General features: G+C 36.0%; 1 protein-coding gene across 1 annotated transcript in view; it reads left to right on the plus strand.

Annotated features, from left to right (window-relative positions):
• The window catches only part of LRP1B (LDL receptor related protein 1B), a 483,986-nt gene extending 471,636 nt beyond the window's left edge, over positions 1-12,350 (plus strand). The window contains exons 88-92 of the mRNA XM_017740107.1: positions 1,940-2,016; positions 4,138-4,228; positions 6,519-6,663; positions 7,707-7,805; positions 10,198-12,350. Of these exons, the coding sequence (XP_017595596.1) occupies positions 1,940-2,016; positions 4,138-4,228; positions 6,519-6,663; positions 7,707-7,805; positions 10,198-10,338 (553 nt within the window). The 3' untranslated portion in view covers positions 10,339-12,350. The remainder of the gene's footprint in view (positions 1-1,939; positions 2,017-4,137; positions 4,229-6,518; positions 6,664-7,706; positions 7,806-10,197) is intronic.
• The last annotated feature ends 413 nt before the right edge of the window (positions 12,351-12,763 follow it).

Raw genomic sequence — 12,763 nt, forward strand, 5'->3', positions numbered from 1 at the left:
TGCAAATTTCCTGTCATCACAAGTTTTAATCACAAGAGCTGAATCCAGAGCAGAAATGATGCAAAATATCAGTCAGAAATATAAAGACTTTGTTTCATGTTTGTCACATGCCACCAGCTTGGAGCTGAGTAGAATATTCAAAGTATAAAGATATATAGTGTTTCTCTACAAGACTGGAGACACTTATTTGGCAGCTGCATGCTGAAAATTGATATTTTAAAAAGCAAGTTCCTTGAATAGTATCTTAGTAAGGTAAGCTGTTGGTGCAAGCATTTCTATCTTATATAATTACTAAAAAGAGATCTAGAAAGAAAAGGAACAGATGCATCTTCTGAAAGATTAAAGTCTTCTGAAAGATTGAAGTGTTCCCCGTGACTTACAGTGTGCTGTAGTGGTGGTAAGCAGGTGGAAAAGTCAGTCGGGTTCCATTATAAAATATATCATTGTGGAGCATGTGTGTAATTACTAACTGGGGCTTCTTTGCAGTGAGGATACCTAAGTGTGTATTTACCATATTTATTTAAGTAGACAAACTTACTTCAATAAACATGAAGAACTTCTAAATTATAATGTAATTTAGCTAGTGTGTGACAATTTATGAGTCAACTAGCAATAATAATCAATATATAAATATAAATCAATAATGCTTTTAAAACTATCCGTGCTTTCCCTCTGTAAAGTTTAAGCACCTTCATTGTGTTTCATGCTAAAAATGAAATTAATTTTAGAAAAAAGTTCAAGCTTAATATGAAACCCAGTAAAAAAATTTATCTGAATGCTGGGTTGTACTGGAATAGGCTTAGGAGCAAAGAGAGAAATGAGCCAGTCTTCTGCAGTGATCTGCAAAGACAAAAGAGAGTCCAAAGCATCACCAGCAAAGCTGCCTAGGGCCCTTCTCTAGGAATGACACTGCTTTTGTCTAGAATATTTGGTATCTTTCCAAAACTTTTTATTATAGAACGATATCAGTTGTTAAGCATGTCTACCTCTAAACTTTGCAATTTATTAAATCCTGAGGAAGGCATCAGATAGCAATAGTTCTTGGAACTGTGTGAGGGTAACGCTTTGTTGCACCTTCCTAAAGATAACTCATGTTGAAATTCATAAATAATTCAAAAATACTTAGAAAAAACATGATTCATTGCACAATAGACAACAGAGACAGATGAAAAGTGACTACTTCCTGCCGTTTCCACAAGGAGAGTTTGGGGGTCTGTAGTAAACTTAATCATATTTACAGCAGGTTGAATAAGCAATTGAATTTCATTCAGGTATTTGTTTCTGTTTTTGATGGATTTTGCTGAGTCTGCTGCCATGGACTCCTTGTGTTTGCTTGTGTGCATGAAGAGTGTTCTGAATCCCAATTGAAGAAATATTTGCATATTGATATTCACACAAGGAAATTATAGCAGAATAGCTGTGCATAATCCAGGCACCTGGCAACTGGAACATATATTCTGAATATAAACAGTATTCAGGGCTTTCTGAGGCCAGGAGATGATCCTGACCCTTTAGGACAACTCTTTATAGTTTAACTCTCATGCCTGCTTGCACACACACACACACATGTGAATATATTTCTGCAAATGCATATCTGGTTATACAGTTCAAAATTTAAAAAGATAAAATGTTAATATACCTTTGATTAAACTTGTTTTATTATTCAAGAAATTAGAAAAGGCCTCTGGACTGAAGGTTGCAGTGATAATAACGGGAATCAAATATTCAGAAGTGTAGTTTTAAACTAAAACCCTGTCTGAATGTTGTCAGTGCCATGGCAGAGTCCTGCTGACTCCTTCCATGAGGCTTCTTGTTGGTTTTGTAGAAGCACTGTTGTCATTCGTGTAGCTCTTGAGAAGATGCTGGTGGTCTCTTTCATGGCTTACTGGGTTAATAGCTGACATTTATTAACTTTCCCATCTTAATTGGATCCTTTCAGATGTTCAGCCAACTGGTCAGGCACACAGTGTGAGAGGCCAGCTCCCAAAAGCAGCAAGTCTGACAACATCAGTACCAGTAAGTACTTCCAATAACTGCTATCACTTGTCAAATTTGGCTCAGTTTAGAAATCTAAGCCTTGTGATATTTTAAAATGTGAGTCTGTGTTGTGAAAAATGCTCATTACCTGTATATTTTTCTTTAAAAAAATCCCCAAATGTAGATATTTTTCAACTTTTTGATTGCCATTTGGTGCTGCACGAGGCAGTTTGGATGCAGTTCTTAGGCCATACGCTCCCTGCTCCAAGGGCTAGCTGCACTTTCCTTAAGGAAAGCGTGTCAAGTGACAAGCATTTGGCCATATCAGCCCTGTGCAGGGAGCTAGTGTGAGACCTCTGACCATTTAAATCCTACTGAAAGCATCAAAAATAGAGCTGTAAGTAGTGCATAACTTTTGTATTGGCTGTCTGCAGAAATTTACCTACTGTGAAAATTGTCCTGGAAGTAAGAATAGCTCCTGCCATATTTTTTTAAACATGTCTGTAAGCATAAAAGGATGGCATTGCTGCACTATTGGCAGCTTAAACTGGACAAGGGTCCCTGCAGAGTGTTGAGTGTGCTGCTGGTGCCCTGCTGTATCTGCCTTGGTCACATTTAGCCCAAGTGAAGCAGCAAAATGAGCTGCCCGCTATTCAGGTCAGCTTGGTGCTTAGATGAAACCTTCCCAGCAATCCACACAAGTGAAAGAACACTCACAAAGCTGGAAATAGGCAAAAAAGCAGGCAAAACCTGGGTTGCTGCTTCATTTTGATGGAATCACAGCCACTGTTTGGGAAATGGGTGTTTGTCTTGGGCTTCTCCTAGACCCCAGGCTGCAGCATGGCTACTTAATGGCAACTCATGCCTGGAGGGATGTTTTTCAGGGATTTTTCCTGAAAGTTTACATGCCAAGACAAAATTAAACTTTTTTTTTTTTTTTGGTCTCCTAAGGAGAACTTAATCCAGTTATTTATCAAATGTTTTCTTAAAAGAGCCTTGTTGTTATGTCCTTTACATGCTGAATCTTCACAAGCTGAAGTGAACTCAGGATGCTTCAAGTTATTCAGTACTTCATTTCGTGTCTCTGACAACCTGACTTGGCTTTCAATAAGCCTTCAGGCAGAATTCAAAGCATTTTTCAATTCTTTATTTAGACTGTTAGTGTAGAGCAGACACTGCCAGAAGCTTTTTCTTTTTAATAAATCAATAAATGTAGCCAATGAAACAACGAGCAATATTTTTGTTTTCCACCAGTTAAGGATTGTGATATTAAAGAAAATACATGCCACTCCACACTGGCTTTCTGCTGGAGTCCTGTTTTTATAAGTCCTTTATTTGTAACATAAAATTATTTGTTGTATGTATTTCTTTACGAGCAGGTACTTAAAGTAAGGCTGAGAAATAAGGGTACAGTTGCTGACCTTATTTTTGCAGATCGTCTCATTTCAGTGAAATTATCTGCCAAAATAATGTGAAGCCCATTTTCTTTTTGCCTGTTCCCTCCTCTCCTTTAACATCACTGTCTGATCTGTGTGCTGTTTTTCTGCTGCATTAAGCATTATTGTAGTTTTTTTGATTGCCTATATCAACATAACAAAATTGTTGGCTCTCAAGTACAATGCAGTAAAATGCAGCAAAATGTAGGAATGCACCAACCATCTAGAAATTAACATTGCTCACTGCCTTTTATTTTCCCACAAATAAAGATAATAGATACCCATAAATACTAATTAATTCTTCAACCAGAGCCAAGCCTACTGAATATTTTAAACTAATAATTGCATGACCTAAACTGCTGAAGATCATGGTGGGTGTCAGTGGCCATGCCACTCCAGTCCAAATTGTCCAGAAATTCCACACATTTTCAGGGACTATTGCTGCAAATGAGGGCAGGGAATTAGTCTAAAGTGTGTTGGTATCCAGAAAGAGGAAACTCCTGATTTGTTTATAAAAGTACTTGTCTGTATAATACAGATATTACACTATCTGTAATGAAGTTGGGTTTTTTATAGATCAGCATTAAAATGTCAAATTGATGGGTGAAGTTCATCACATGAAACTGTATTGTTGGTGTGGGAAATTATTCTCTTTTAATTAATTTAACTGTTTTATAGCTGTGAAGCCATGATTATTCACTGGTATTCCCTTCTCCTGTTTTAGGAAGCATAGCAATCATTGTTCCTCTTGTTTTACTGGTGACTTTGATCACTACTCTTGTCATCGGACTATTTCTTTGCAAAAGAAAACGAAGGTAAGTAATTTTATATTTATTTATGAAGTTAAAAAAAAATATTTTAAGTATTTTCATCTTTCTGATATACAAAAAATCACTTTATATGAGAAACAAAATACACAACAAATGACCCAAGTCTTGTTTCTGCAGGCAGCAAATCAGTTACATTTTGGTTCTTGCTGGAGCAACCACGTTCTGTTACTGATACTTATGTTCCACATGCAGTAGATAAAAAAACTGTAGTTCTTACCCACTTTTCTCAATCCTGACAAGGCCGTATAAGTGTTAATAACTTTATCCAGGCGCTTGGAGAACTTAACAGAATTCATGTATTTCATTGAAACCACATACTCACACTCAAATTTTGAGTATTGTTTACATCTTCGAGTTATATGCAAGATGTGAACAATACTAAAAATATTTAGTGTAGAGTCCCAAATGTTTTCCTCATTACTGTGTTCTTTTGGTATCTTCCACAGGAAGCCACATTCCAGCACTGAGCATGGAATATTTTGTTCTCTTGAATTTAGCTGCCTTAGAGCTGATAATGAACTCAAGGACTTGTATTTGACTTTTTGACTTTGGGCATTTCTTCCAAGACCGTGTTTGGTGGCCAGGGGAGGCAAGAGTGTTTCTGCTGTATGAGACACCTGAGAGAGCTGCTCCCCTCCACATGTTCAGAGACAAAAACATAATGTTGATGGTGATGCAGATTTAACAAGGGAAGATCCCTGGTAATAAGGACATGGCCCACTAGGGAAGGCCCGGAGAGGGAATCAGACAGCAAACCATTTACTTCAGGCCTGTAGCTGTCCTGCTTGCTGGCCTTGAGCAGCTGTCTTCCTTTCTCCTGGGGCTTGTTACCCAACATCTGAAACCAAGATAATGTCTCTTTGTTAAATCCTTTAGAAATAAGTGATGAATCTGCTGTTTCTGCAAACGTGGCCATTTACAAGACTATTTCAGTGCTTCAGGCTAAAAGAATCTTTTAAGTTACTAAGGTCTGGCACCACACACAGCATCTCCCCTGAAAACTCTGGTGTAAACTAGTAAGCATCAATTTTTAAAACCTTTTTGTAAAGCCAACAAGATAAATACATTTCCTGACCGTACTGTTAGTAATGCTGACCCTGCCAGGCTCCATGGATGTCATAATGAGCCACTGTACCTGAAACGCCAAATTTAGTGGTAGCCAAATCCTGAGACCAGTTGCTGCTCTGTGAATTATTTAGGTTACTGAGAATCACTTGTTAAATAATAGATTTTCAGTAGAGAAATAGAACTAGCCTCAATAAAGGACTTTCTTCTTAAAATGATATTTGAAAATGTATTTTAGAGTTATTTTATCTCTTCAGAGAAGACTGTCAAGTATTAAACTAGGTGTAGTTGTTCAACACTTGCATGCTACTGTTAAGTGCCTATTTTAGGAAAAATTTTTTCAATGACATTTCTGAAAAATACCGATCATTTAGTATATTGGATTTCAGGCACTGACTGCATCTTACTCAGCCAACAAGAGGACTCGACTGTTATCATACTGACTGTGACCTCCCTATTATTCCCCTGTAATTCTACAGAACTTATTGCATTGGGAAAAAATTACCCTCTTGAGGTTATTTCAATTGCTCGGGCTGAAATCACCTCCTTAGCTAAAAGAAATGAATTCAGCAACAGAAACAATTCAACTCAATCACTTATCTTTACTGATACCTAATTCAAGGTTAGGCATGAAAATAAGACTCTATCTTTTATTAAAGCTTGAAAGAAAATTCAAGTTGAACTTGAGTGTTCCAATAACCACTGGCAGGGAATACAAACTGGAACGATGACAAATTCATACATTGTTAATGCATCATGATGAAACCATTTGCTTGTCCTCAGTTTACAACTGACTTTGGGCAACTGGTTTGAAGTAGAAGTGAAACGAATGAGCAAGGGGACATGACTCATGTTCGCTCCATCTTCATTCCTGCAGGGAATCTGCAATGAGTTTGCCAGGCTTTCCTTGCAAGTGAGGGAAATCTGGGAATGATTGGAGGAAGTTGGGGTTGTAGACAGTGAGTTAGCACTTTGTATGGATTCTTACCTCTACAGCCAAACTGAGAAAACCAATAAAATTCTGCTTCCAGCTTCTGTGAGATCTATACATAGACTCAGATTGCTACTTTGCTTGGAAAATGGAAGGATTTTATGATTGTCTCTGCAGGAAATGCTTTTTCATCCTGTTGGTCTTAAAGAGAAACAAAATATCAAATAGTTTGCTTGAAAGTTTGCTAGCTTCTTTTTTTTGTATGTTTGTGCATTACAGAACAAAAACTATCAGAAGACAACCCATGATAAATGGAGGAATCAATGTAGAAATCGGCAATCCATCATATAACATGTATGAGGTGGGCCATGACCACAGTGAAGGTGGTCTTTTAGCCTCAGATTTTACTCTAAATGCAGAAAAGGTAATTTCTTTTCTCTTTCTAGTGGCAAAGCCACTACTTATTTTATGTCTTGCAAAGGTTTTGTCTTTAAATGTAACAAATAGAAATGTAGAACAATGACATTTAGATTTAATTAATGAATATAAAATCAAGTTAGATTTCATTAGAATAAATGTCCTGTATATATTAACAGCTGTTTTGTAGTCTGATGCTTGCTGATGTTCATTTTTCCCAGTGCCTGCATTTTATCAAAACAGAGTTGGAAATTAACTACAAAAAGATTGGGGTTTTTTTTGTCATGGCAGATGTGTCTATAAACTGCCAAACCACAACCTGTCCTTTTAGCCTAGTGGCAAATACTGAAAATTGGAAATATATTATTGTCCACCCTCTGTTTGAATCAAAGCACGAAAGAGTGCATGCATACATATGAGACTCACTTATTTCACGTGTGAAAGCTTCCCAAGGCATAAGGAACTGGGCTTCCTGGCGGGGCAGATAGATTAAATGTTTACACAAAGCTAGTAAGTATTATCATTTCCTTGTAAGAGATGCTGTCACTCCTGCAGCACCACTCCAGTGATTGAACTCCCTGAGTGATGTGACACGGGATGAGCGGGGTAATGCCGCGCTATCTTTCCTAGAGCTCCGTAATCAGACACACACCAAAGGGCAGCCATCGCTCTGTGGCGTTTCTGACAAAGCAATAACGGGATTACTGATAGCTCTAGGAATGTCATCGCTGAATCACACAGGCAGTGTGCTCAGTGCAGGAGGTAAGCTGAAAATGGAGTTACTCACTGGAGGCAGAGTGGCTGAGCCAATCCCTATTGTGAAGTCTGGCCCTAATCCTTAGTGGAAAATGGTCATAAAATGCTGAATTTTATTCTCGTGTTGAAGGTAAGGATTTTTCGTGCTGAGGAATACCTGGAAGGAGGTTTTTATAAATGTAGATCACTCTAAAATAGTGGTTTTAGTTGGTGCACTGTTTACTTAGCAGTGTTGATAAGTACACGTGGAAAATGCTCTATTAGCACAGAAACTAAAATTTTCTATTTATACAGGCCAGATACATAGGGGGAGGGTCCACTGCATTCAAGCTTCCCCACACAGCTCCATCAATCTACCTAAACTCTGACTTGAAAGGACCACTATCAACAGGGGTGAGAAATGATGATCCAAGTCCATTTCATTCCACCACAGCCCCTTTCTAAAGAAAGTTTGTCTGTCATTTTTGAGTAGAGGCCTTTTCTGTTTGTTTTTAATTTTGTTTTTCTTCTTTTAATGGAAAGAAGAATGACAGTAAATAATACATTTTCTATTTGAAAGGAAGAGTTCCCCTCTGCATACAAAATTTCATCCATAGCCATCATTGTAACATGATCTAAAACTGCAAATGTGTCTTTGCAAAGGAATAAAAAGCCAGTAAGCAATGTGATGCTTTTCCATATTATATAATGGCATATTTATCATGGCATTCACAGCCATGTATCCTGATATATTTCTTATTTGTATGTAATTACAGGCATTTAGTGAAGTTTATGGAACTTAAAGATGGTCCCAAGTAATGGAAACAAGTGTTTTTATTACAGAGGAATTTGCACATAAAAATTAACAATTTCCTTCTATATTTGCAACGCGTATTTTCATTGTTCAGATTTCAATAGATTTGTATCATAAAACAGTTCCTTCCAAAACATCAGATTTTTTTACTACAACTTAGCATGAGGTTTGCAAACATTAAAATTTAAAATACAAAAGGGACATCAATATGACCTCCATTTTCATGTGCCTCAGTATATATCCATCTTTTGTGCCATTCACGTTCTTGCATGATTGTAATATGTTGTATTTGGAAGCTTAATAATTTTTAATGGATGTGATTTTTCTGATGGAGCACAGAACCATGGATTATGAAAGCCAGAATATTCACTCATCTTTAATTTTTTCTCTTAAATTCTGGTCACTCCAGCTTCTTTCTGTACCTCACTGTACTGCCTTGTGCGATCAGTACCACTCAGAGAAGTATCATGAGGCAGAGCCTACTATTACATATAATTTTAATAACTCAGTAAGGCACTGCATAGATGCCAAGAGTCTCTGTTCTGTTGTGGTTATCATCCTTAATAATGGTTGTCAATGAAATAAAAAAGTCCTGACAATTGAAATAGAACTAAATTTCTCTTTTCTAAATTTACAAATGCAGAGATCTATGGGAACAGACAGGTAGAACTGAGAGTAGCTTTTTTTTTTCTTTTTTTTCTTTTTTTTTTTTTTTTTAATTAAATGAATGTGGCTCACCTTGTTCTGCCTCCATTCCAGGAAAGTCTGGACCATGAGGCAATCACTTTGTCATCTGTAACAGATGGAATGGGCAGCTTTTAACTCACCGAGTAGCTGTTGTAGCTATCCAGCCTGAGGAATATCTGAATCCTGGGCTCAGAAACAGAGTTATCAACAAGGAAAGGAAGAACTAAGATTATAGTCATCCTTCATTCCTTGTTTCCTGTGGTGTACTCAGAATATTTTCAAGTCAGGAGAACCTACCCAATTCTTTCAAGTTCTTTTGGTTTGGGCAATTCAAAGTTTAGCCACTTCTTATTACACCAAACAAATTAATTTTCCTTTTTTTAGAGCTTGCTGGTGTTCCACTCAGTATCTGATTAAGCAGAGCAGTGCTGATAAATTAGTTGTAAGAAGGAGGGGGATTGTGACTACAAAGGTGCCCTTTCCTGTTATTGTAGGTAAAAGCTTAAGTCTAATTGGATAGCAAAGTTCTTCTAGAGACAATAAAGGCACGAAGTATGAAGGAGGTAGTGGAGACTCGGGGGATTTCTCACACAATGAAGTGCTTTGCAGCATTAAAAATGGACTTGTCCTGTACTGAAGTGCCACTCATTTCAACAGATGTTTTTCATTACAGTCCAAGCGACCAAAATTGTTGAGAAAAGACTTCTCAATTTCTAACTACTATGATATATTAATAGTTATGCTGGTTTATTATTAAATTTTAATTTACATTACGAAAGTATTGAATTTTTTGGTCAAATCATGTTGTGTATTTGGGCCACAGAATTCGAAAACATGGTCAGCTATTGATGGGATGCTGATGTCTTAGAACAGGTAATATATGGAAACTGTTGGCTGCAGTTTTCTACTGTTAAACTTGTCACATGGTCTCACAGTGCACCTTCTCTATAAACTCCTTCATATCTATTCTGAAATCTTCCAATGTAATAAGGTGGACAAGTCAACCTCAGAGACATTTTATCAAGGTTTTTTGTTTAATTTTCGTCGTTGTTTTTATGGTTTTAATATCATAATATGCTGCATGTCATGTCATTGGTTATTTTAATAGCATGTCTCATCATGAATTTAATTTTCAACTAAATAATTAACTCATCATCAGGTTTGCAGATGTCCAGGTAGCTATTAAATATGTCCTGTTATATTTTATGTGTACTTGTTCTTGTTTTAACAAAGTCATTTCCATTTCCATAAATGCTAATTTTGATTCAATCTGACTGATCTAACGTTTGCTTAATTTCTCTGCAGCCAACAAATTACGCCAATCCAGTATATGCAAAGTTATACGTGGATGGACAAAACTGTCGAAACTCCTTAGCAAGTGTTGATGAGAGAAGAGAACTTCTTCCAAAGAAAATAGATATTGGGATAAGGGAGACTGTGGCATAATCTGCTGTTACCTTTTATACTCTGTATAAATGTATAAAATATAAGGATTACTTTTCTATGTACCAACAGTATTATAATTGTTTTGGCATCAGCATTACCTCTGTTTTTTATTTGGTTGATTGTTTTCTGGGTTTTTCTTTTGCTGATGACTTTTGACTGACCATTTGTAAGGTATTTTTATGAAAAAGAAACTGCACTACGGTACAATTTACAACAATGCTGCTGAAATAACACACCTTTAAATTTGTTAAAATGGCAAACAATATATTCGTTTGTAGCGTGAAAATGAGCAATCTATTTTCTATGAACTTTTTTGGTTCTACTTAATCGATGAAGATGGTATCTGCACTTTTTCATTATGTAGTCTGGAAGCTGTAGTACAGTGTGTAATTTTGTTTTATTTTAAATGGTGAAAGAATGATTGAATGGTCTACTCTCTTCTTTGTGCCCATTAGAACTTCTCTTCAGATCCTGATGAAGCTAGATAACTTTTCACAAACAAACATAACTTGCTTTTAAATTAGCTTTAGGTTGCCAAGAAGTAAACAAGACTATAGAAGTGAAACATCTAATGATCTGCATGAACACAATGATTATGTTTCAGAAATTCAGTGACTGTACATGATATACTAAACATATATACCATGTAAACAAGCTTTGTATTTATTAAAACCTTATAGAACATAGTAACGATATATCTTGGAAGCTGAAACCTTACTTGCTGTGGGACAAAGCATACAAACTCCAACAGTCCTGTAGGACAGTAGCCACCCTAGAGCACAAGAGGGCATTGCCTACACATGCTTTACATGTTTATTCACTTAATCACACGCAGTACTTACGGATTAATAACTCCCCAACACAAACCGAGCAGTAGGGAAAAAGCCAGACCCCAAACCTAAAGCACACTCGGATGATCACAGCATTCGGTTTTGACAATCACAGAAAAACCCCTCACACCTGTTTAGTGATATTAAAGGATTCAAAAAACAGCAGTTTCTTTAAATTAAGATAAACTGTGGTATTGTGGAGGTAAAACAAACAAAGCTGCATTTTAGTGAAACCTTAGCGAAGCCCAAGTTTCAGTAGTGTTCAATATCAGAGTCCAAGGATCAAAAGTGAAAAGCATCAGTATCAATTTCCAGCACTTCTCTGACCTGGTCTGTTTTCAGTTGTTGCTAAGAGGCAAAATCTGACTCACCTTTTTTAATTTTGATGGAAATAAAGAATACAATTACTTTCAGGTTTGAACTGAATCAAAATATTTTATACATAACTTTAAAGGCACAAAAGACGTATTCACACATTACTGTGGAGGACTCTTCCTTCCTCTGCTAGACATGACTGACTTTTAGCTATCATAATATATTAACCTAACAGATTAAATATGTTTGTGGTTGCTCTTTATTCCCTTTGTACAAGCATTACAAAAATAACTGCTGTTTTATAAGAGATTTTTGTTGTACTATTGTGCATGCATACTACCTATTTCTAAACTTTGCCATATTGGGGCCTTTATAAAACTCTTGATTTATGTAATACTAGTGCAATTTTGCTTGAACAATGTTATGCATATCATAAACTTTTTCAGGTTCTTGTTTAAGTACATTTTTTTAAATTGAACAGTATTTTTCATTTTGGTTATAATAGTCATTTTGCCTATGTTTCTACAATGAAGTGTTAAATACTTTATAAAAAAATTGTTGACTGATTTATTTAAATGAAAATCTACATACTTAATTCAGTGTGTTGACTAATTTCTAAATTTAACTTATAAAATGAAAGCTAAAGAAAGAGCAAATTGAAGCAAAAGAACATGACTTTGTACAAATGGCTAAATCCCTTTTCTTAATGAAAATTTTTGCTTTTTATACAAATTCTATTTGAATGTTTTTGCAGCTCTGCACGTGTTTGGGTAACTTAGGTGTATAGCTGTATATTAATGTCAATAGAATTTTAAAGCTATTATTTTTTCTATAAAAATACTGTATTAAATAGTTTCATACCACACAGCTACGATTCCACAGGTTCTGCCTTTGTTCTGCTGACATCATCAGAGGTGGATTAGGCCCTCATTTTATTTTTTTTTATTTTTTTTTCAAAATTACAGTTGTTATGAGGCGTAAGTGGTTGGACATTTCAGAAACTCTACCATTCATTTTCTAGCAGAGAATCTCTTATCTTAAAAACTCGGGTAGATCTAAATTTTAACTAGTGGGTATAGAAGTCCCATGATTTTGAAATCATGAATTCTTACACAGGCCTGAGGAATTTTACTTGTCGTGATGTCTCAGTTTCCCTTCAGTGAGACATTTTATTTACTTTACACTTGCTTGAGAGTAAATTACTTTATAAAAAATGAATTTATTTCCTTACAAATACACAGTTGATGTTAGTGGAGCAATTAAATATTGGATATTAGATC

The sequence above is a fragment of the Corvus brachyrhynchos genome, unplaced genomic scaffold, assembly GCF_000691975.1.
Source record: "Corvus brachyrhynchos isolate BGI_N302 unplaced genomic scaffold, ASM69197v1 scaffold126, whole genome shotgun sequence".
Classification (NCBI taxonomy): Eukaryota; Metazoa; Chordata; class Aves; order Passeriformes; family Corvidae; genus Corvus; species Corvus brachyrhynchos.